The sequence below is a fragment of the Lissotriton helveticus genome, chromosome 1_1 (genome assembly GCF_964261635.1).
Source record: "Lissotriton helveticus chromosome 1_1, aLisHel1.1, whole genome shotgun sequence".
In the NCBI taxonomy this organism is placed as follows: domain Eukaryota; kingdom Metazoa; phylum Chordata; class Amphibia; order Caudata; family Salamandridae; genus Lissotriton; species Lissotriton helveticus.
In genome coordinates, this window is record NC_136057.1 from 1,765,082,776 (window position 1) to 1,765,109,131 (window position 26,356).

The 26,356-nt window shown below is 44.4% G+C and overlaps 1 protein-coding gene across 1 annotated transcript in view; it reads right to left on the reverse strand.

The window, feature by feature from the left end:
• COL5A3 (collagen type V alpha 3 chain) overlaps window positions 1-26,356 on the reverse strand; it is a 598,884-nt gene that overhangs the window by 272,159 nt on the left and 300,369 nt on the right. Inside the window, exon 6 of the mRNA XM_078650321.1 lies at window positions 8,469-8,684. Coding sequence (XP_078506447.1) covers window positions 8,469-8,684 — 216 coding nt within the window. The remainder of the gene's footprint in view (window positions 1-8,468; window positions 8,685-26,356) is intronic.

The window sequence follows — 26,356 nt, forward strand, 5'->3', positions numbered from 1 at the left end:
TAGGATGGTAGTCAGAAACAGAAATAATTGGAGTGCAGACTCCCAGAAAGTCTGTGCGACTGCACCTACTGCACTCTTAGTAGCAATGCCTATGCCAGCCCCCTTAAAAGTTCAATTGACCTTTTCTTCTACATTTTATTGTGTTGTAGCTATGCAGATTCTTAAAAGCGGTTCCTTAGAGATAATCACTGGCTTTGCAAGGAAGTGAGAAGCAGAAGCGGAAATTGTTCAGATTTGGAGGGGACTTACTCTACTAAAACAGATTTCAGTTGTAGTTGGGGGCAGGAGACTACCTGGCCGTATAATATCATTTCCCTAGGACCCTCTTCTGTAAATATGTGTTTTGGCACTTCCTCTGCTATCCATAATAATAATAATAATTTCCGTGCTGTGTCCACACTCCTAGGGATCACTAGTTCTGGTACAATTTTCAAGTCTGAGAGACAGTGAAGGACGCATGTTCACATTAATGCATATAATTGTGGTAAAAACTATACTTGGGCCCTCAGTATACATCTTGGAAGGCCTACACTAGATGAGACAGGATACATCCGAGACAAAGATCTTTAGTCATATTGTTCTGGGCTACATATCATAAGACATTATGAATGGCCCTCAGAGTTGAAGACCTTTCAAGGCAAGATGCCTAGAATATGGTTCTATATTAGAAAATTGTGAGCAAAAATATCATCTGAGAGAAACATTGTGACATAAATATTGTTTACAAAAATATCGTCGCATTGCTTGTAAATTTCCTATTATCAACTTAAGTGCTGTGATATTTTGTAATCCTTATTTCGGACACAATATTTATGTAAGATGTTGTTTTTGTTGCGATATTATAGTACAATACGCTAGAATATTACTTATTAGAACATTGGAATGTTGGGAGCTCCATTGAAAACAATGGAGTGCTCCGGGCTTATAATGGCTGGTATAAGCCCGGAGCTCCAACATTCCAATGTTTCTTTGTTCACTGCTCTGGCAGTGAACAAAGGCTTCAGGGAGCCTGAGGAGATTCCAATCCCCTCGCGCTCCCAAAAGGCTTTGTTTTTTTTTGTTAGAACATTCTGTCCTCTAGTGGCAGAATGTTCTAATAGCCTTATAGCCCTTCGTAGTCGGGCTATACCGGCAATTAAAGTCCGTCTCCCTTGTTAAAGGCCCTCGCCTTCGGCTCGGGGCCTTTAACGCTGGAGAGGGCCGTTAATAGCCGGTATAGCCCTCTACGGCGGGCTATAAGGCTATATTAGAACATTGGAATGTTGGGAGCTCCATTGAAAACAATGGAGTGCTCCAGGCTTATAATGGCTGGTATAAGCCCGGAGCTCCAACATTCCAATGTTTCTTTGTTTACAGTTCTGGCTGTGAACAAAGGCTTCAGGGAACCTGAGGGGATTCCAATCCCCTCAAGTTCCCAAAAGGCTTTGGTTTTTTTTGTTAGCACATTCTGTCCTCTAGTGACAGAATGTTCTAATAGCCTTATAGACCTTCATACTGGGCTATACCGCTATTAAAGTCCCTCTCCCTTGTTAAAGGCTCTCGCCTTCGACTCGGGCCTTTAACGCTGGAGAGGGCCTTTAATAGCTGGTATAGCCCTCTAAGGCGGCCTATAAGTCTATAATAAATGGTCTCCTATTTTTGCTTCCGCACTGATCAGTCTGAGTTGGTCAAGTGATGAACATCTTTCTGCTTGCACAAAAAACTGCATAGCCCTGATTACATGTGCAAGGCTCAATTCCGATCCGTGTGCTACCGTGTTTGCACATTGGAATTTGGGGTATGTGTGATAATTATCACACCCTTGCAGTTTTCCCCTGATAAATTCTGGCAGGGCAAACTAACTAAAATGTATCAGGGTGAAAAGTCTGGTAAAAAAACTGAAACACAAAATATACAGAATTCAGAGTGTTAAAAAATGATTATGCATGTTATGTATCCTTTTCAGAGTAGGTCTCTGAGGTAATAGTTTTCCCACATGTAGTAAATACATCCTATTTCTGAATGTTTAACTTATGAATGAGGCATAACCTGCAGAATCGCTTTTAACATTGAAAGACCTCAGCCTGTTTTGCATTTGTTTACAGGCATTTTCCCCTGATAAATGTCGGCAGGTTTGACATGTCGGAATTTATCAGAGGAAAACTGAAGGGTGTGATAATTGTCACACAAATCAAACGTGTTTGCACAGAGATTGGAATTTAGCCCTGAACTTGTAATCAGGACCTATGTATTGCTCCAGGTGCCAGTTGTCCTGAAGAGTCAGGACTTCAAAACGGCAGCAACCAGAGCACTGCAAATACATTTTTACTAAAGCCCCTTACAAAACAAAGGAACCGTGTCCATAAAACTATAACAATATTTGCACTTCGGGACATCATGTTTTGGCAATACATTACATTCACCCCAATACACTGTTTTCCAGTTGAGAAGGAGATGTGATTTACTGGTTGAACTGCTGGCTTCACCTCTGGTAGAGCCAGGTTCATCACTTCTAATTCAGTTTACTTTTCAGCTAAAATTGGAAGTGCTTAGAAGCCTGGTATCCCCCACTATTAACCACTGTACAAAAGCATGAACAATGTTGAATAGCAGTTGCCTAAAATATATATAAAATATATTCCTTAAAGTTCCACTAGTGCGGCTAGGCTAAAGAGCTATGGAGTAACTGCAAGACAAAATGTCATCCATTACAACGTGACGTGCGGATGGACTAAGCATAATCCATATGTTGGCGAGATATACACTTAAAGCAAGCAGGCTGCTGGTGGAGATGTGGCATAAAGGGAAAAGAACAGGCAAAAATGGTGTTAGTCAATGCAGCACAGTGCAACACAAAGCAAGCATTTCACTGTAATGAGGCCAGTACTTTGATTGTTAGAGCCTGGGTGGCCTTGCTTGCCCGTGTCCATTTAGTAGGGTTATGCATGTGTCTACCCTTAGAGAGTGGACTGCTCTAGCTACATGGGTATGCGAAACTGTAGCGTGTTTGATTATCCTATAAACCCATCCATGTAGGATCGGTATGTGAAATAGTAGCCTTGTAGGCCATCAACCATGCCCCCATTTTTAGTGGCATGTGTGCATAAGCTCATCCTTTTCAGAAGGACTAGCATAGGCGTGCCTTGTTGAGCATACATTACCCTTACTTAGTGGGACGATGGGCAAGTATCAGTTCTTTTCTAAAGGAAATCCATAGTTTGTTGAATGTACATGCTTTACATATCTTTAAGGGAATGATGACCCTGGGCCCATCCTTGTCAGCAGTACATTCATAGAAATGGTTAATTGGACAGATATACCTTATCCTGTCTTTAGTGGATTAATGCGCCTGGTTGCATCCTTGTCAACAGGACATAATTAGCCCTTAGTTTTTTTTAAAGAGTGGATGATTGTAACCTTGAAGAGGGGAAAAGCCTCACTGGCCTTTTCACTGCATGATCATATATTTATTGGCTAGACAAGCCTGACCCTCAAAGACCATTAAAGTACTTTACATAAGCACAAGATTACATTACACTGAGTCAGATTCATTTGAGTGTTTTAGGCATAGTAAGATTAAGTGATGTGTCCAGAGACATATGATGTCTAGTTGACACCAGGACGCGAACTCAGTTCCTCAGCTCCAAAATATGCAGCTCTGGCCGCAAGGCCACATCTCCTGCAATGTATGTATGTATGACTGCAATGGCACTTGTATAGCATAAACTTGGAGGACTGATGTGTGCTGGTGTTTCAATACACCTACTGACCTGTCATGGTATCCAAATATAAAGAGCAACTTCTGTTTGTCTCTATTTTATTTAGCATTATTTTCAAAGCATTTGTCTGTTCTCTCTTCTCTGGGTTTGGAACTCTTGATATTACAATATCACTTGAGAGTCAGAGAGAGTAACTATTTGCATTTCAGTTTACCAGTACATTACGCTACTTCAGGCTGAGTAGTGAAAGAGAATAGCTTCATCAGCTTTCCAGCAGAATACCCCCAGGCTTCAAATGGGAAGTGGAACCTGACTGCTGGTTGGGGGAGTGTTAATGGCTGCCAAGTGGGGGGACATTTGTGGCTCAGATTCAGGGGCATTCCTGATTGGCAATTAGGAGATTATTCCTCTCAGCTTTTCAATAGAATATTCCTGGTTGATAAATGGGTGACTATTCCTGGAAGACGCTTAAAAGATGATTTTGATGGAAGTTGGGGAAATATTCATGGATGAATATGGAAGTCATATTCCTGGCTCTCACATTCAGTTGGAGAAATATTCCTCATTTGCGAGAGGTCAGAATTCTAACAATCGACAAATTTAAACATTTTGAAGATAGTAAATTAAGGCATGTTAAAAAAACCAATCATGAGAGGACATTTTAGGATTATTATGCTATACTTATTTCTAATAGGAGAAATCATGGCCTACAATTGGGAAAATTCATGATTCCTAGTGTGGAACCCCTCTCAATGGAAGGTGATTTTCTGTACCCCAGCAGGTAGAGTACCTAGCTCACAAATCGAGCATTCATGACTACATTGACTGATAATTGATTAAAATTATGCAATAGAATTTGGCCTTTGTATCTAATATTTTGTGAATTTATTGATAATTGATGGCCCTGATAGTTTATTGTGGTGGGCATGTTTACCCATATTTGGTACTCTTGTGCAGGCACCTGTTCACTTAGTCTGTCAAGGGCCTGTAGCCTCCAGTTCCTGCTTGTTTCAGTGACACCGTTGCTACTCAGGTTTTCCCGCTCACCGTTCTTGCCATCAACAGAAGCCCTGCCCATGCAAGGACCTACTTAATGCAGGCCGCAGGGCGACTGTGCCAAAGGCACGCTAAAGGCAAGCCCATGTCAACCCATCTGTGCCTGATCTGCGTCCAGCTCCACGACCCCTGTTTATCTGGCCCCAGATGATGCACCATCGCCAAGCTCTACATCCTTAACCCCAAATGCCACAATAAACACTGCCACTGTGCCGATATAGGCTCCATGGTAGGACCATTCGCCTGTACCCACTGCCCTAGCACACACACCAGCCCCCTGATCAGCCACAGCAACTTGCATGCACCCTTCTCAACAAATGTTCACTATGCAAACACACCACAGACATTTGGGACCTCATCTCCACCCTCACACCTGACGTTCTCTTCTTCACTGAGACGTGGCTCAACCCAACTTCTGCGCCCGACATCGCCACTGCAATACTTGAAGTTTGCAATATCTCCCACTGCAACCACATCTACAAGCCTGGCAGAGGGATCGCCATCATACACAAAGAATCCATCTAATGCACCATCAACCACCACAAATATTTAAATCACCCAGTTATGGACCACTTCAACTTCCGACTTCAAACAGACAGCAAAACCACAATCAGGGGCACCTTCACTTACCATCATCCAGGACCATGTCCAGCTTTCTACAACTTCATTGCCAACTTCATCGCTCCCCTCACCATAGACTCCAGCAACCACATTTTCCTCGGCCACCTCAACTTCTATCTCGATGACCACAATGACATCAACACTACCAACTTCCTCGACAGCATGAACAACATTGGATTCACCCAACTCATTCATGACCCCATGCACATTGCAGGCCACATGTTAGGCCCCCATCTTCACCTCCAGCGACCACAGCAGGTAAAGCCACGCCATGGAACTCACCTGGACTGACCACTATATTGTCCACTTCAACATCACCAGCTCACAGACCTATAACCCCCAATAGCCCGCACCACAGCTGGAGAAAGGTCTCAAAGGACTCATGGATCAATTCCCTCAACAACATCCACCTCATCTCCTCCAACAACCTAGACTAGAAAATCAGAAACTTCAACAATTGGATCACCAACTTTGCTGAGAGCATTGCTCCTATTGGCAACAACAGGTCCACAAAGCAGGCTTGCTGGTACACTGAAGAACTCAGAACCACTAAACAACACTGTTAACAACTGGAAAGGAGATGGCTCACCAGCAAGGACATGACCGATAAGACCGTCATAAAGACAGCCCTCAACCTCTACCAAAGACAATTGAGAGAATCAAAGAAAAAGGCCTTAGCCTCAGCATCGAACAAGTTCCAATAACAGCAAAGAACTCTTCAACATCAGCAACGAATTCTCTAGCCCCTCAGCAGCAACAAACAACACTACCCCTTCACAGGCACTCTCCAACAACCTTGCAAAAATCTTCCACGACAAGATCATCAAGATTTACTGAAATGTAAAACCCCAGCCCAAGTCCATCAAATTCTTCAAGCAAACACAATGATCCCACTATCACCAAAGACATTCGACTAACCAAATGGAGTCAGCTCGCCCCACAGGACACCACCTCTATCATGAATGTGGTCTACTCAGGGACCCTTACTGACCTATGCCCTCACTATTTCTTCAACCTATGCAAAGCAAGAGTTAGCCACATACTCACCACCTTGTTCAACACTTCTGATCCTCCTAGACCTCTCAGCAGCCTTGGATATGGTCTCCCACCAGACACTTATCACAAGGTTGCACAATATGGGCAACCAAGGAGCTGCTCTCGGATGGCTCACCTCTTTCCTCACCGGAAAAATTTAAAAAGTCCACCTACCCCACCTTCACATCTGAACCCAAAGAAATCATCTATGGAGCACCCCAAGGATTCTCGCTCAGCCCCACCCTCTTCAACACTTATATGACACCTCTGGACAAGCATTGTCAAAACCCACAGTCTCAATGTTATATCCTACACCGACGACACACAACTCATCCTCTGCCTCTCCAAAGACAACACCATCACCGAGACAAACTTTGTCAAATGCATGGCAAAGGTTGCAAACTGGTTGAAGGACAACTGCCTGAAGCTCAACATTGATAACACAGAGGTACTGATTTTCATAAGCAAAATCTCCCCCTGGGACGCATATTGTTAGACCTCAAAACTTAGACCTAATCCTACCCCCACTGTCCACGCTAGGAACCTGGGCATCATTCTGGACAACAAGCTAACCATGATGGCTCAGGTCAACTCTGTCTCTTTTTCCTGCTTCCTCATCCTCCACATGCTTTGTAAGATATTCAAATGGCTACCACAAATTTGAAGATGCACCGTCACTCAGGCCTTCATCTCCAACTGACTGGACTCTGGCAACGCTTTCCACGCAGGGATTGCAGCTCACATCCTCCAACAACTACAGACCATACAGAATGTGCAGCCAGACTCCTCACAGATCTCCCTAGACAAACCCACATCACCTCCTACATCAGGAAACTCCAGTGGCTCCCTGTACAGAAAATATGCCAGTTCATGCTCATACTCCATGCATACAAGGCCCTACATAACGGTGGACCCGCCTGCTTGAGCCACCGCCTGAACTTCCTTCAGTCCACCAGACACCTTTACTCGATGTTCATTTTTCTAACCATCACCCCCCACATCAGACGTAGCAAATGCACAGGTCATTCCTTCTCCCACCTAGCACTGAAGAAATGGAACAAACTACCCTTTCATCCACGACCTTCCCATCTCTTCCATAATTCCGAAAGTCCCTGAACAACTGACTATTCGGCTAATCTGCTGGACCTTGCCAGCACCTGATACCCTCATGAGGGACAAGTAGGGCTCTATAAATCTGCGGATTGATTAATTGATTGATTGATGGATGGATGGATGAATGGATTGATTGATTGATTCATTTTGTGGCTACAATACGGTGCATATACAGGATGTAATGTCAGGAAATTTCAATGCAAAAATGGTTTAACATTTTGCATAATTTTTTACCACGATAATGCTGAGTTCATCATCCAAAACACAATATACAATTATGTAAAAAAAAATGTAATTTACAGGCTTTTCTCGTTTTCTTCTATGCAGGTGAGAGTCTGGGAGATGGCAATGGATGATTAAAATCTGTGATTTTGTAACTTTTCTGTTTTTCGGGTCACTTTTGAGATCTGTATGGCGTGTAAATTCCTCTACTGATGTCCTGGGAGCTGAGAAACATCCATAACTCAACACAATACTTTGAGCCAGTGACAGCAATTCTTTGAAAGAAATAGGCTTTCAACAAGTTGTCCACAAAACATTCACAACTAATTATTGAGCTATTAGTGGGTGCTCAGCAGAAATACAATCTAAACGCTTCCACCGAATGGTGACATTCCCACTTTTCAGAGAGACCACTGCAGTTCAAGATTAGTATACAAAGTCTAGCCTTCACTTTCCCACAGACCACCCACAGATACCCTTGTGTGTGCCTCAACTTGCAACCACCTTCCAGTGGGTGAAACCGATCCTAACACTAAGATAGCGATGGAAGCGAGACAGCGACACCTCAAGTAAGGAGTTGTGCTGAGATCTACAATAAAGTAGAAACTAAGGTGACGTGTTAAAGGTTTTGCAGCATCTTTTAGATGTGATTAGCCATGGCCATGCAGGTTTATGATGATGGTGATCATGGTAGTGGCGGCGAGCAACTCGCAGAAGCTCTACCTTCACCCAAGTCGCTGTGGTGGGCCTCACTGTGCTAGGCATCAATGTGCTAGGCATCACTGTGGTTGTCATCAATGTGCTAGGCATCACCGTGGTAGGTATCACTGTGGTTGGCATCGCCGTTGGGTCCTCAGGAAGTGCCTTTTTCTTCTTCTTCTTGCCCTTTCTGTCTTTCTTGTTTTTACCCTTTTTGCGTGGTCGAGTGTCCGGCCCAGCCTGCAACCCAGGGAAGAAGAATAGAGACACAAACACAAGAGAGACAAAGAGGATAAAGGACACACCAAAGACCATTCCACATGAGTGTTTGAAGCAACATTAAAGTCACAGATCGGATTATTCATTGTATTGTAGTTTCCCACACACCTAACAGAAAGTAACATGAAAAGATGCTAGTGATAGGGAATAAGAAACTCACCACAAAGGGTTAAAACAGAAGTCAGAAACCATTGGATATAAAATGCAGAGAGAGAGCACTTCCTAATACTCACAGTTAACAGTACGACCCCAGAGCCACGGTGCTCCCAGTCAATTGCATGACACAACCACGCATGACTAAACCACGTGTTCAATAATAATACTGGTCAGAACAACAAATTTACCATGCAAGTCTTTACATCAACTTGCCTTAGGGAAAATTAGGGAAAGCTTTGGATTAAAGTCCAACGCCACTTTACCTAAGGTATGTCATTGTAATGACATGCATGGTAAAGGAATGCGTGGTTAAGATGTATTTATTTTTCCGACCGCATTGCAGAGGCAAGGCATGGGTCGGCCGTCATTGTAATTGGAGTTTCCCCTCCCAGTTCCAGGTAGGCACCTTGTAGCTCATCAGCAAAATGCAGGCAGCCACGCCCGTACTGTAACTAAGTCAGGAGGCTCCTTAAAGTGTTGAACCTGAGTCTCTGATACCAAAAAATGGGATTCAGAGATTACAGCACACACTGGGTAATCACATGGACTGGTGGAGACCACTCTAGCGGAAGTGCATCCACTGGTTAACGTAAGTGCATCCACTGGTGCGGCAGAGGCACTTTAGACAACACTCAATATCGAGCAGCCAGTCAAGTTATTGCTTTGTTATTCACAAGAAACACGAGAGGTGGGCTTTGTTTGTGGGAAAACCCTACGGCCTTGCATCACAGGGTGTTCTCCCTGCACTCGAGGACAGTTTATTGTTTTAGAAAATGAGTCTTAAAACATCCTAAATGAGGTGGGCCTGCCACCACTGTGGCTCAGTGGTACTTTGGCAGATGAACTGCTGGGCCAAGGGTTTCTAAAGGCAGAGCCAACTGAGGCTCCATCATCACACAACTGGCAGTTCCCCCTCCTCTAAATTTAGTTTGGCTGTGCAGAAGCTCTGGTAAACTCTAAATGACATCTATGGTCTTTACTTCAGGGGAGTGCAACATATGTCCAGGAGGGCCAGAGGTCCAGGAGTCCAACATATGTCCAGGAGGGTCAGATCCATTCCAGAGTTTCAGATGTAAATTTATAATTAGCGCTTCCAGAATTTACTTTTTTCTACAGATAAATACAGATAGAAACAATCTATTTTCTGTCTGTATTTGTTTTTAAAATTGGAAAAGTGCAGAAAAGTGTGCTTGTTGTGAGTGACACTCCATGTAGTCCTTCATAAATTCCAGACCAACTGCCAAAGAGATAGACACCATAGGGTTTTAAAAACATGATGCAATTCCTGTAAATACAGGAATATGTTAACATATATTTGGGTATAATGCTAATATTTACCTGTTGGTGTAGAGTTCTGTTATAATTGGTTGTTTTGACAGGCATCAAAGTATAAGTGCAACTTTATCAGTTAATTAAAGGTGGAAATATACAATTTTACGACTCCATTTATTCTCAAAACATAAAATAAATACCAATAAAATGGCCCAAAAATAAACAAGGATGAATACAGATGGAAATATAAAAAAATAAATACCATAAAACCTGGAGCCCAATTTATAATGAATTTATATATATTGATTCTAAATTGAAATCAGTTACTTATTGAGTGTTTTTCTGAAATTCTGCAATGGATCAATTGCCCTAGTTGTAAACCACACAATTTGTTCTATACCCAAAAAATAAATGTGTTAAAAAAAATTCTTTGTTGAAAGACCTGGAATAATCCATAAGGCAATTAGGTACTTTTCCAATGGGCAGACCTGTTGCTCAAAACATTCTTGCTCCACCAGAAAAGCTTCTCTTTTGCAAACTATTTAAGGGCTTCGATGTTGTTTGGTTTCCTTGTCTACCAAGAAACCTATAAGCTCATTCCTTTACCAGGGAATTTTGTTTAATTTATCTGTGTTTCCATAAGGCCCAAACATGGATATAAAGTTTGTTGGGAAACTCTACTGGTACCCAGCCAGGCATCAGAAACTTCCATGGTTTGGAAGTGGGAAACAAAAAGCCTTTTGTGAAGTTTTAGACCCTTTTTTACCAGTGGCTTTCCAAAGGACGCAGGGATTTCATCCACGAGAAACTCAGGGCCTCATTTATGAGGTCCCTTGCAGCATCGGATTGTCAGTTTTTGTGACGTTCCATGGCGCAGAAACCTGCTTGGTATTTATCAGGCAGCACTAAGCCACTTTTTTTGGCTCAATGCTGCCTGATAAATATCAGTCCCTTTAAAGCAGTGTTCTGCGTTAAAGGGGCGTGCAATGGGTTTTGCTGGGGGCGTTCCCAACAACATCCATGGCCTTTTGGCACTTCCTCAGAATTACTAGAAATCGTAAATCTGAGGCAGTGCCAAAACCTTACGCCTCCCAATGAGGCGCATTCAGCAGCACATGTAGAAAGAGGAAAAACTTTTTGGGTTTATTTTTGTTCAGGAAGGTTTCCCTTACTGTACAAAAATATTCATCCCCGCAATGCAGGCACACTTGCACCATTGTGGAAAGGTGCCTGTGTTGGCGCAGGTAGCCCAATGTGCGCCGGTGCAGGGAAAAAGGACAGAAATGCGCTGTATCTTATAGATATGGTGCATTCCTGCCCTTTTGTTTTGCCGTAGAGAAGCGACGCAAGAAGGCCTGCTGCGCTTGCCCACGGAAAAACCGCTCCAAAGAGGCCCTCAGTCTTCAAAACATAGGGACCGTATCAAATGAATAAATGCATTGCTACAACAGAAGCCATTCTAAGAAATGCTGAATAATTTTGTCGGGTTGGCAATGTCCACTGTTCTCTTGCCTTGAATGCCTGACTTTGTGCATCTGGTATCCTGTTTTTTTTATTGTGGCCTTAATCTTACACTAATCTAACATGTGCATGGTGGCCTCGGCCTGTCCCTTATAAATGAGTTTGGTACGGTATCAGTCTGATGACTTGGAGATGCACACCAACCATTCCTTTATTGTACAGACACTGAGCACTGGCACTGTCATGGGCTTTAGCACATAGAGCAGTGCTGGCAGCGTACCTTGATTTAGGAATCCATTGTTGTGACCAGTCCTTATATGTGCCACTGGAGTGGAGGCCTACTGGCCCACTCATGTATACTTCCAATTTTATATGTTTACCTAGATTGTAGCGCTAATATCCTGAGAGTATGTTTTGCATGTTTGTGTATGTGGCCTGTGCTGTACATGCATGGTGTGTTTAGGTGAACTAGAGTAGAGAGGCCCGTGGGATCCATTTTGGATGCCCTTGCCCTGTCCTTTGCACAAGATAAAGCTGAGGATGTTTTCCCAGACAGCTAACGTGTGTTGCTGACATTTATGAAGCTAGATGGATGTGTCTTAGACAGCGAAGTGAGGGAATAGTGTTCAAGGCTCATTTAGAAATTCAACTGAAGCTTTTCGTGAACACGTAGATGTTGATTAGTCTTCTTGAAGCATTTCCATTTATTATATGGTGAGGTTGGGACTGAAGACTGGTGAAATGGACCCCTTAAGAGAGGCCAGTCTTTTGTCTTTCCCTGATTACTCTTTCAGTGTGGATCCTGACAGCCGGGTGCCGAAAGCTCACTACTCTTTGTGTCTCTCTATTGTGGGTGTTCCAGGCTGGAGACTTTAAGAAGCATCAGTTTACACAAAGGAAAATGTCTGGCGAGCAGCCTGCAGAGAACACTTGAAAGAATAACCACCCTAAACGGGTTCTGAAAGTGCAGCCTGTATCCACATCTACTTTCTGATTGCACATAAAAGTGGGACTCACTGACCCACTTGTTGTTCCAGTTCCGAGTTCTCCATGACCAAGGAACACAGTGCTCAGCAGAGAACTTAGAGGGCTGATGTGTAACCAGAGCTGGTGCTCACCTGACAGCCATCTTCACAGAGGAGAGGGCACGTCACCTTGCTGGAATATCTGTTCACCTGTCCTGAAGTGCTATGAAGTCAGCCTGCCTGCTGAAAGGGGTAAGGAGCCTGCCAAGGAGGAGTAACTGTCAAAGAGAAGTGAAGTGCAATGTGAAACTAAAGGGGTCATTAGGATGACGGGCGGACTTAGACCGCCCGCCCTCCTATCGGATAATGGGACCACCCGCCATAAGGGCGGGGGTCCCGTGGGGGGTATTAGGATGCGCCCGCCACAGTGGCGGGCGCATCCAGCATTTTTAGCATTGTGGCGGGCGGTGCTGAGAGCACCTCCCGCCACAATGCTAAAAATGCATGTATGCCTTTGCATACACAAAGCGGCAGTCACCGCGCGGTGCCTGCCGCATTGTGTATGCAAATGCAGGGGGGTACCACAGGTACCCCCCATGTGCATCCCCCCACCGCACCTTCACCATGGGGGCCCCCCAAAGTGAAGACCGCCTGCCTTTCCGTGGCGGCATTGCCGCCACGGAAAGGCATCTGTTTTGGCCCATGCTAATATGGCTGGTGGTGTCTTATGGACACCGCCACCATATTAAACCTTTTCCGCCCCGGTCGCAAGGCGACCGGGGTGGAAAAGCGGCAGACGGTCTTTCCGTCTGCCGTGGTCCCCCCGCCATAGTAATATGCCGGGTGGAAACAGGTGGCGGGGGGGTAAGGATGTCTGGCGGATTGCCACCGCCCGCATGGCGCTGACGATCCGCCAGACATCCTAATGGGCCCCAAAGTGTGGTAGGTCTGCCAGCAGAGATCGACCTGTGTGCACCAGAGACTGCACTGTGGTTCCTCTCAGGAATCATGAATCTGCAGTGTGAACTGACCTCTGTGGCAGTTGTGGCGTGACACAGGCCATTGCGCCAGAATCAAAGTTGTGGTTGGACCAAAGCTGCTGTGCTGGAATCAAAGTTGCAGTGTGAACTTAAGCCACTGTGCAATGATGAGAGTTCAACCTGATATGTGGTGCATTCACCAGGAAGTCAATCCTTTAAATACATTGATAGGATACACAGCTGCCAAATGGCGTCCTGGCACTAGAACACAAGAAAGGAACCAATAGCCAGGTCAAATTAATCTATGTTGAAGAGCCAAGCCTTCAGCTGAGATCTAAGCAGATCTTCTGTCTTGAGAACCCACAAAGTCAATGGAAGTATGTTCCAGTCTTTTGAAATGAAAACAGAGAAAGATCGTCCACCTCTTGTCTTCAGCAGGTGAAACCAAGGGCATTTTAAGACTAAAAAATGATCAGATTGTAAGACGCGCCCAGGTTGGTAATGACATATCCTATTACAAAGATATTTCGGAGACATTAAATAAAAAGAGGGAAATGCAATGACTATAAGTGCTGCTTTTTTTCATAGGAAAGCAATAACGCTTTCTCAGATGTGGCCGTACAAATTGAGTCCCAGGCGGTCCCAGGAGTGAGGGCCACCAGAAGAAGACCAGACTGTGCACTACCACACCACCCTGAGACTGCCAGACCTACTACGATCCAGAATCTCCGTGAGCAGCAGTCTTCCTCAATGAAACGCTCCAGTCGCTGGCGTTGGAGATCACAAAGCAGCTGCCTTGTCGGAGACATGACCACCTGAGGAGCCCTCAACAGGAACTGCTGGCTTGCACTCTCTCAGAAGCAGGATAGTGGGCGAGCAAAAGAGAAACTAGTCAAGGGCCCAAGTCCACTGACCCTAACATGAACTGAGAGACCTAGCTGTGTAAGATAGAAGCGAAGATTAAAAGAGTAACAAGCTAATTTGCACATTACCCTAATCAAGCTTGACATTGAACCTGGGATGGTACTGCTTTGACCACATTGACCATAAAGGGGTCAGAGATCAATAATGGGACACATCGCAGACAACCTCAAGTGCATAGGACACTGAGTTATATCTTGATCATATCAAATGTGTCGTATTCAGTTCTAGTCTGCCTTAAAGTTCAGCACTGGTTGAGCAATCATGTATTAAATTAATATATGTTTGTTGAGTGTGAAGCTTGAGCTCCCCCACAGTACCTCCCTCAGAAGCCTGTGACTGCTCGCCATAGCTACCATTGAGACTAAAGTGCTGAAGGGGTAATATTTGGCCCAGTGTGCAGAGTCAGAGTAAAATGGCCCCTTGGGACATCAGAGGCAAATAACCTCAATCTCCATGGTTGAGACCCAGTAGTCTTTGCTTGCCCCCATGTCCTGCCGAATGGGGTGTGGCAGATTTCAAATCTGATTCTGACAACGATAGCCAACGATGGGTACCATTTAATGGTGTGTTTTAATTCAACCCTCTAATGTAGCAGTGACATGCAAAAATAATGTATACCTCCAGTATAAATGTACGTTTTTATCAACAATCAGGACAGTTCTTATCTTTGCTTCTCACTAATATGCAAGTTGTAATCCTTAAAAGACAGCACTTCCACAATGTTCTATGTTGAAGGGATGAATAACCCAAATAGAACATACATCCAGTCTAAAGATAATATATATTTTTTTATTTGAAGTATGAAGGAAAGCATGACGTGGGGAAGGCAACACACTGGAGCTGTCTCTGCTCCACGTGGCAATGTTCCTGCACGCGCCTCCTGACCAGCCGCTGCTCAAATGAGAAATTGTGCTGAACGCCAACTGCACCGAATGTGATGTCCTGGGGCAGGCGGGCAAGTTGAGTCAGCTCATCAATGTAGGATTAAAAGTCTTTGGATACATGTTCTGCTTCTGTCAGTTTGATGTAATCTTGGCTACCACACTGGCAATTAACAAAAATAGAAGAAGCTGAAGACGTACATACAGTACATCATCTCCTCAAAATGAGTCATGGATAGATGGGAGACAACCTGGCCGTGTTCTGTGGTATTTAAGAAAGCCGGGAATTTGTTCCATTCTCAGCTTCCTTCTGCAGTCTAGGCACCGCCTGCCTATCTTCTGGAGCCTGGGAAAATGTGATCTCTGGGTTATGGGTCTTTACATTGGCTTGGTATTTGCTAACACCACTGGTGTGGTTAAAACTCACCCTTGTATCATTATACCACAGATAAATGTTCTATAAGTAACTAGGATAACCTCAGATCGCTTAGAACAGCTTGACCCAAGAGCAGTCTCCAGCTCAGTATCTTTTCAATCATTCCAGGTTTTGCATTGGGCCACAACCAGGAAGTGGTGGTAGTGATTTTAGAAGTTTCGGAATTGTTGCAACCACCACATCCAAAACCCAGGGCCAAATCTAGGAGTCTGCACTTTCTGTGCAATCCACGTAAAAAGATTAGGCAAAGATCTCATCAAAATATAATCATGTTGGAGGCACTGTGCTCAGAGAAAAAAAATGAGATTTGAATATGTTCCCTTGCCTCATGAGTTGGAGCTGGCCTTTGGTCACCAAAGGGCAGGAGATGTTGGATCACATGAAATACAGTCATTCCCATATCCAATGTAGTGCTGTTTTGTACACTTAAAATCTTTTTGGCGCTCTTGTTAGTCAAAACCTTTAAATTTTTCTAAAATTATGGGGCATATTACCAAGCAGGGCGATAGGCAATTATCGCCGCTCTAGCGGACGTTTTCGGCCGCTAAGTGGCGATAATTCTATCGCTCTATTAGCAAGCTGTCGCTAACAGCTTGCTAATAGAGCGATAGCGAGAGGTTTGGGTCCCACTTTGCATGTCAGCGATATTTATCGCTAATGACATGCAAAGTGGGCGTACCCAACCTGTTAGCGACTGAAAGCAGTCGCTAACGTCGCTATCGCCTATTAGCAAAGCAGGCGTAGCGATGGAAATATTCCCGCTATCGCCAAAAACTAACGCCTGCTCTGACCAGTTCTTAGCCATGTTATCCAATGGGAGGTGGATAACATGGCTAAGAGCATTTTGTCGCTAATGCGTGAATATCGCTGTATTCTCAGCGATATTCACGCTATCGCCGGAAAATTTATCGCTTTGGAGATAAACGTTGCTAATAGCACGTTATCTCAGCGATAATTTCCGGCGATGCTTAGCGATATAAATCGTTGCTAAGCCTAGTTAGCGATAAATATCGCTAATCGTTGGTAATATGCCCCTATATGTGTAGCATACCGATTAATAGGGGTCTTCTGCCAGCCTTCTTCTTCCATTGATCTGTTATTGTGCCATTCACATTTTTCTTCTGCCCAGTACAGCCTACAGGATAGGGCAATGTGTCAGCCCGCTTCAGCCACTGGCTGCCTTCATTGTGAGTGACGGCATTCTGCACTCTCACAAGGAGCACATCCACACACAAAGTAGTTCCTTTGAGGATCAGGGACTACTATGGCTTTTCGAAACCAAAACATCTTTGCTTTTAGCCAATGTTTTTTTTTTAGATTGATGAGGGCCCCGTATCTGGGAAGTTATGCAGGCCCCTGCAGTTCCTGCGGTGTAGGGGGTCCACGAGCCTCCAGGTGTGTTTCCAACCCTGTAAGGGGGGCCATTACACTTAATGTCAATGAATATTTGTTTGATATGGATGACTTAGGAGCCACCTTAATATTCTGCAGGAGGGTCCCATCATTTTGCATTACGCCACTGCCCAGTAGCTACCCGAGCATTAACATTTGACAAAAACCATAACAAAGCAAACCAAAACATTGACAAATCCAAAAGGGTGGAGGTCAACTCCAAACCAATTGGCTTTGGCAGCACTTGTTAAAACACTGCATGCAGCCCATGCTGCTTTGGAGCACTAGAATGCATGTTTTACAGAGTATAAGGGTAGCTGGGAAAGCAAATGACAAAGGGTTAGAAATACTGTGGTGAGGTTCTCCAGAGGCACCAACTGATGAAGTCTGGCTTTAGTCACTTCCCAGCCTAGGTCACCTATTTAACAGTGACTTTGTGGGTAAAAGGGATATTAAAGTTTAGAGATTTCTAGCAATATTACAAAAGGGTAGTTGTTAATCTTTTACAGGACTGAAGGTGGCACAGCGCACAGCATCCGGGCACGTTTTTTCTGCAGTAGATCTTCATTGTTGGGAGCTTTCACTCAAACCTTCAGTGGCTGCTTTGGAAAATGTAACTTTTTCTTTCTTGCAAGACTGGACGGTGTAGGTGATTTTTGACATGTTTGGGGATGATCTCAACTGAATCACCAAAATGTGTGTGAGTAAAGCAAAGGAGTGAAACACTGCACAGAAGTGCAGGCCATTGGGCGGCACAGGCTGAGCAGTGAAGTGGATCTGGTTCCAAACAAACCATGTTAATTTGAACATTTTTTCATATGGGAGGATTTCATTTTGGAGGGAAAATAATGCACACTTTTTCATTCTGTATTTTGCTGTGATCGAGTTGTACACATTAGGCAGTTGCTTGGTACACTGCTTCAAGAAAATGTGGATCTGGGGAAGCTGCTGTCACCGTAATGTACAAGAATTTTGCAGCACTAGTTAAGGAAGCAACCAACCACCCTCAAGACCCTCAATAGACTGGACTTTTCATTTTATTTAAAATATCCCAGTACATGTACCGCCACATCACTCATAAGTGCATGCGGCCTCATTGCTAAGTTGTCCTCTCTGGAACCAGCAAACCAGAAGTGTAATCACATTCTTTAGGCTCGGATGCAGTGAGAGATTTTGGACCAACGAAGAAATTTCTTTTGACCTCAGTTGCATGATTTAACAAAAATGAGGTAGTCTTAACGCTTGTATTAGGCGCTAGATTAAAAATACATGTTTGCCTTAGCATTTTCCAGTATTTCGTGGTGCAGCCAGTTTACAATGTTAAGAATGCAATCACGAATACTCCAGGCAGTAGCGTGGGGGGTGGGGTGCCACTACCTCTAATGCAAGCAAGAAAATGCCACCCCAACCCTTGACTTAGTTGTAAAACCATACACGGATGTGGGTGAAGGGCGCCCCTCTCACCCGGGGACCATACCACTGTACCCACTGCTGCATTGATAGCTACGCCCCTGCTTCAGCTCGCACCACTAGCTGGATTAGGTTTTACAGTAGTTGGACGGTATCCCATGATCCCATTTTAGCAGGCAGTTAGTCAATGTGTTGTGTCATTCTCTGGGTCATGATTGTTTTGATAATGGATGGTTAGTTTATGCTAGGACAGTGAAGCGCTCTTGTGAGCTGCATGCTGTTTCCCACCCTAGCTATCAAGAGGATGGGGGGGGGGTTGGAGGGGGGCTACAATGTTTAATGTAAACCTAGACTGGAGGGTTGTTTGCTTTTCTGATGAGCACTCCCTGGGGCTATAACTGGCTCCTTTCCCAGAAGGTTTAAGAAAAATAAAAAAAATGAGTTTACAACAGTGCTACAATTTGCTAGGGCACAGAAAAGAGGTGGGGGTGAGCGGGGAGTGGCCCCTCCCTGGCTCAGTAAACAGGGTTAATCAGTCATGACTCATTTCCCAGCGCTGGACATCTTCAAACATTAATTTGTTCCATATTAGGGGCAAACAGCGTTCTGAAACTTGTATTAAAGTTTTATTTCGAAATGCAAATGTAAAGGGAAAAAGAACTGTAATTCTCATGGAACTGTTTGCTTTCTGTAAATGTACCCTTAAAAAAAATTGCTTTCCTTATGCTTATTCAATATAATGTAACTTGTCTTCAACTGATGATCCCACTTGATTTGATATTTGTTTCCTACTGATCAGCATCCCCCAGTCAAACTTGTACACGAGATCTACTTATTGCGTCCCCGCTTTTCACCATGTGTGAGTGGTATTGTCTTACTTTGGCTCTCTTTGTTGAAAATTTCAATAAGATTCTTTGAATTAAAAAAAAATCTGAATATGGTGCCGGCAGTCTTTGTTATGCGGGAAAAAGCCTCGGGGTTGTCTATATTGTACAACTGAACAGTTCTCATGATATGCGGACTGCCCTTGTGTCTCAACCATTCTCCTGATACCGCGTACAGCCTTCAGTAGATGTACCATCCTGAACGATTTCCAGACCGCTTTACATTGTCTCGATTGAGATGTACCGAATCTTTCTGAATATTGGGGTACTAAAATGTACTCAAACCGGCATCAGGATGATGCCAATGTCCAAACGAGCGTACACTGCATTTTTGAAAGTCAATCTATTTTCAGGGTTGCAACGCAAGCAACTGCAGGTGGTCATCGTCATTCTGCGTTACGCCACTGTGCATTTTTTTTTATTTGTTTATCTTTTTCCGTTTTATATAGCACAAATTTGGCCTAAGGGCATTAGAGCTCTCTCCATGACCACCATGTTAGATTATACAAGGTCAGATTTTTTTTAGGTAAGGGGAGATTAAGTGGTTTGCCCAGGGTGTTGAGCCTACAACGGTTGTCTGACCTGGTGGCATATGTACAAGACCCTTTCGCCAGCACAAAGTCAATTTTGTGGTGGTGGTAGGGGCCTCGCCTTATTTACAAGGCAGATGCCTTGTAAATAAGGCCCTTTTTCACGCTATGCTTAGCGTGAAAGTGGTGGGCAGTGGGAGTCGCGGTGTGCGTTCCACCCATTGTTTTTGACGCTGCCCCCTATTTACAAGGGCAGCGTAAATAGGAGCGAGCACCAAAATTAAGATAAGGGAAAACCTGGTCTTAAGTTGGTGAAATAAGGAGAAATGCTTTATTTCTCCTCATTTTTGCTTTTTCCATGTGTGCTGCCTGAGCAAAATATTGGGATTGGGTAAGTGTAGGATACTGACCCTCCCTGCACATAAACAATCCTTAAAAAATTACATTTTGTAACTTCCCTGTGTGCTGAATTAAGCAGCACACATAGAAGTCACAAAATGGCACTTCAGGATTGTTTATGTGCAGGAATGGGGACCGTCCGACATGTAAACAATCCTCCCTTGCACGCAGACACCATTGCACTATGGTGCAAGCGTGCCTACGTTGGCGCTACATTGCGAAGTGTAGCGTCAGTGCAGGGAAAAATGCAAGGCAGCACCAAAACCTTGTAAATATGGTGCAGCTTTATGTTTCTGAAGTGGCGGAGTGAGGCGTTAAGCCATGAGGTGTGGCGCCGCGGCCAGGGCGACTGACTCCGGAAGCTGGGGATCACGGTTCGATCCCTGGCACCGGCGGCAGATTAGCCCAGCACCATGTGACTCTGGGCAATAGCTTGTTTAATCTTCCAGACGGCCCCCAGCGCCTAGAGACCCTAACGGGTGATTGTGCGCTTTACAAATGTGGATTATTATTATTATTATTATTATGACGGCTAACGCCTCACTCTGCCACTTCCTTCTATATATGCCCTCTGGTTTCCTAGTTTCAAAGTTGACAGTTCGAGCCGTTAGCCTGCAGTTTTAAATTGAATGGAGAAACATATCCAAACCGCAATTTTTCGACTGTACATCCCCTAGTCAAATTTATTCTGTTGCCTTCAATTCCCATAGTCTAAGTCGTACCAACCATGCAACATTTACGTCAACGCAGCCTGGGTGCTGCTAAATGGAGTAGATTTACTGACCCTGGTGTCCTTGAATGAATATGCTCACCTGACTTGGAGGCTGGTTGATTTGTGGAACTCTACCAGTAGGTTTTTGTGGTATGGTCCACAGGTTATGAAACTTGCAACGTGTATGAAAACTGCACAAACTTTGTGAAGGAACATCCCTCAATAAGTACAGACTCTCATGAGGAAGAGAGAGGATGGGGTAATGGCCTGATTACTCACCGGTGATCTTCATTCTCCCATGAGTATCTGAAGTTGGGACACCTATGTCATATCTTCTTTCAGATAGTACTGCACATCATATTTATGTATAAGACTACTGGGTTTCATAATGCTAAACATGTCCCCAACTGCACTTTGATGAACTGCCTGCCCTGGAAGGAATATGGGGATAGGGTAGAGGCTTTGAGTCGTGACTGTGTTAGGCCCTCTCAATACTCCCATAAAGTGTTTTATAACAGTAAAAATAAAATTCATCTTTAGGATGTCCAGTGGCTACCCACTGGATAGTAAGGCCAAGATAGGAAGGATTACTCTTACAGTGGTGTTAGACAATACAGAGTTTTACATAGAGTCATGGAGGTCAATGGGAATGCATGGACACATAGTCCCACAACCAGTGGTTACAATGTCAAAGACGGCTTTTTCATGCCAGGGAGCTCCTTTTCAGGAATACCATTCAAGGATACTGCAGCCTCCTCTATTTTACCTGGGGTGCCAATAACCACTGTCCAGTCTCCTTTTCATAGGGCCTTCAGCTTCTAGAGCCTTATGGTACAGGGTCCAAAGCAGGTGAGTTCCCTTAATTTCCAGTGGTGGTGGCTGAGGTTGACTTCCACAAACTCAGTGAACAGTTTTCAAGTAAACAGCTCCTTTGGCTTTGTGAGTAAACCCAATACCTTTGAGATTTTATAATTTGAGGATGTCCAGCAAGGAAAATATATTGCAAAATGTAACATGACAAATGGGACAAATTTTAAACCAAGGAGTATGGGTATGTATGTATGCATGTATTTATACAGGACCTTAGTCAAAAGGCAGCAGAGCACTGTACATGGTCAAAAACAAGCAAAAAGTCAACAAGTGATAGATGAGGGAAGCTGGGTTGTGGGTGGTTAATTGCTTGAGATACAGTGTTCTTTAAAGAGGGGAGTCTTCAACTCTTTTCTAAACTGATTGGAGCAGTGTTGGGGTGGTCCTGATGAATACGGGGGATGTTGTTCCAGATCCTGGGTGCAAAGGTGGAAAAATAATTGCTTTCTTGTTCTATCTTTTTTACATTTCTTAGTCTTATCAGACTACAGTATTATCTTGTCCTGGCCGTAGATGTGGCAAGAAGCACCAGAGATGGTGAGATTTTCTTCAAGATAAGTGTGGGGTGCTGATCATGGTGGCTTTGTAAATGACACAACTGGCTTTGAAGATAATGAGGGCAGGTGGAGAGAGCCAATGGAGCTCAATCAGGATTGACCTATGTTGATCATTTTACTCTTGGCCCTAGATGAAACATGCTGTGGCATGTAGGATGCTTTAAGGGATGCCAGTGTGGAGTCTGGGAGGCAATAGAGCAGGGCTTTACCACCATCCAGATACGAGAATACAAGTGCTTGAGAGGGCATCCTCAGGTTGCTTACTGGAAGAAACATATTGACTTTCTTTGGAAGAGAGAGTTGGCACCTGGCTGTCTTTATATTTTTAGCAGTGTGTTCCTTGTGTGTGAGATTAGTGTCCAGGGTTAGTCCAAGTGACTTGGTTTTTGATTAAAGTTGGGGTTAAAAGCCTTCAAGGCTCATGATAGTGAACCAGTGTTGTGATTTTTCTAGTTTGTTATTTTTAGCAAAACCCAGGAATTTAGTCTTGTTCGGGTTGAGCTTCATCTAGGCACTGAACAACCAGCTCTTGATGATGTGCAAGAAGTGTTTCAGATGTTGGATCTCTAAATCTGAGGAGGCATATCAAGTGGAGTTGTGTATCATCAGCATATTGGTGAATCTTGATGCTGTGGTCTGTGAGGAGAGCACCAAGTGGCTGCATGTAAAGGTTGAGGATAGCAGGAGACAGCTTGGAACACTGGGGGGCTCAACCAGTGGTAAGGATCTTTTGTTATAAGGCATGGCCATATGAAAAAACTGATGTCGTTGGAAAGGTAGAAGGATAACCAGTGAAGTACATTGCTGGTGAATCCCCTTCAAGACTCAGGGTGCATCTGAGGGTAGGATGGTTGACTATGTAGAAGGCAGCTGAATGGGCCAACAAAATCAGAAGACAAGGTTAATCTTCATCTGTGGTCAAGAGGGCATGATCTACAAACTGTAATGTTACATGATCTGAATCCAGGTTGTTAGCTGTGCATGAAATATACTGTTTTTTCAATGGTAGGTGAGTGACTGGCTGGTAGTTGGCACGGTCATCATGGTCTAGAATATGTGTCTTTAAGAGTGGGAGGATCTGGTCTGTCTTGAGAGCTTCTGGGAAAATGTGTGGGGAAAGGAAGGAATTGTTGATGCTGAGTAGGGGTAAAAACGCTTCCCCAGAGAGAGCTTTGATGAAAGACACCAGTAAGACATCATCTTTATAAGAAGTGGCTTTGACGGAATTGGGTGTGCCAGTGAAATCTGGGAGAGATAGGGTTTTGAAGGCTGACTATTGCAGGATTCTACAGGGGGTGTAAAAGATGAAGCAGGTTTGATGTTGTCGAAGTGCTGCTTGATTGTATTTTGTTTGCTGAAGAAGAGGTAGATGGTATTGCACTTCTTTTCAGAGTGAGAAATAAGTAGGTCCAGCAGGGGGTTGATGCAGTGATTGATTGTCTTGAAGAACATTCTGTATGTGTTTGTGTCTTCAATGAGCGTGTTTGTATAGTTCTTTGCTTTGGCTGATGTGATGAACAATCTGATGTGTAAGCTGCAAGTGTGTTGGACGGAGGGATTTCAGTATCATGAGGTCATCTGGAGTTGTTTTCCTTCAATTTTCTTTCCTGTCTGCAAATGGATCCTTTATTGTCAGCAGTTCTTTAGAGTGTCAGGGTGCTAAAGGCTTTGGATTGCACTTGCAGGTTAAAATTGGGGCTTGGATTTTCACAATGTCTTCCTAAAAATTGGTGAAGTTGTTTCGAAGGGTGTTGATGTCGGGCATGGAATTGATAGGGTGAGAGACATGTTTGAGCATTAGTTTGAACTATGGATAAGTCTTTGAAGGATATGAAGGTATGGTGTTCTTTTCTGTGTTTACCTTTGTTTGTTAGCAGTCCAGGGGTATAGGTGGCTTGCATTGGATTGTTAGTGATGCTGAGAAGACAAGGTTGAGGATGTGTCCTTTGGAGTGTGTTGGTTGTGTGACATGCTTTACCACATTAAATGTATCAATGAGGTTGAAGAGAGGGTCTCTTGTATTTTTGAGCTTGAGCTGTCTGGTAGTTTGAAGTCACCCAGTAGTTGACATGTCGACGAGGCGGTGAGGAGATCTGAGAATTCATCATTGATACTCTTGTTCTGTCTGGGATGCCTGTAAATGAGGTGGACGGTGGTATTCTGAGCTGCAGAGAGTAGGCAATGGTATGTCAGCCTTGCCATGCAGTTGAGTATTGCATGGGTAGGGTTCATTACCAGGAGGACTTATGGATGACAGCGAGGCCTCCTCCCTTCTTATGTGTGTGGTCCACATAATGGATGCTGTAGCCTGCAGTGGCAGTTCCTCCTCCAGGGTGGAGGAGTGTCGCCCCACCTGCTGAGAGAGCAGCAACTGCAGAAAACAATGAATTTAGTGAAGTAGTCAATGGCATGACCAGGTGCAATGCGTCTCTTTTGAGTAAGGGGTGGAGCCATTTCTACTGCTGATCGGCAGCAGAATGACTTGCCTACAGACTGAAGTGCGCATGTGGGATTGGCCGGCTGTCCTACGCCGGCTGGCTTGACATGCACACTTCAAACCGTACCAATGTCAGCTGTGTTACAGCTGGGCAAACTGCAGGCATAGACTCCTAGTCTGAAAAGGAGCACTGTATTAGCATACTCACACCAATCGTGGCTCTTATCTCTTGCTGACAGCGACATGAGAGCAGCTCCAAGATTGGCTTGTTTGTTTAGCTCTTCACTTCTTACGCTCTGTGGTTTCTGCTGACAGAGTGGAGTGCCTTCTTTCTATCTGGATGGTGGTCCCAGTGACGCGAAACTGACATCAGTATTAGGGCCGGACTGGGAGCCACAACCTGCCCTGGCAAAGTGCTCGGCCGGCCCTCCCACCCCCCACGGGGGTTGGAGGTGCGACCGCGCTCTTTGCCAGGGCCGGTTTTTGCCCGATTTTGATACAGGGCCGATTTTGTGCTGCAAAAATGACCCTGTAACAAAAAGTGCCGCCAGGGGCACAAAACCTGCCCCCACCGGTGCGGCGCACCAGGGTATAGCCCGGTGCCCGCTATGGCCAGTCCGGCCCTGATCAGTATGTGTTTTTGTTTTGTTTTTATTTGTTTAAACAAAATCTGGCCAAAACTTTCTGCTGGGGACAATAACCTTGCCTATAGGTCACTTCCTCCTGTGAAGGATGCACGGAGAAAAGGTGCATTGAGAGGTTCGATGATAGAAAATGACTGCCATGCGCAAAAGGAGCATGGCAAAAAACAACGGTTTCCATCTGTTGGTTGTTTGACGGGGCAGACATGTAAACTGGGACCTTCAGCTCAGCACATTAATAGTTACCAGTATTATCACAGGCTACTGCCACTGTCTGGAATGCAAATCGCTTACACATGTGCTTTATAGCCTCTTGCCCAAAAAGAATGCTGCTCTTTGTGAGCAAGGTGTATTCTCTGCAATAAGAAAACAAATCAGCTGCTTGTTAGATCCTCCATTGCACTGCAAGATGGAAACGTTCAGAGTTCATTTGTTTCAAACTGCATGAGCTTTGATTGCTGTATTTATAGGTGTGCTGGTGCAGATGATGTCTGTAACTGCTCACAACATTCGTCTAGATATTAAAATCAGGCAGATAGGAGGCAGCCTCACATCTCAGGCCCATCCGCCCAATCAAATGGCATTGGTTAGTCGCAATTCAATCAGGGTATGATAAACAGCTTGATACGATGTGGCTTTGTGATGCCGAGAGAGACACGAAAGGAAAATTTGCTTAGAATGGAACAGGACTGGAAAGGGACGCAAGGTCCTCAGAGTCGCCGTTCT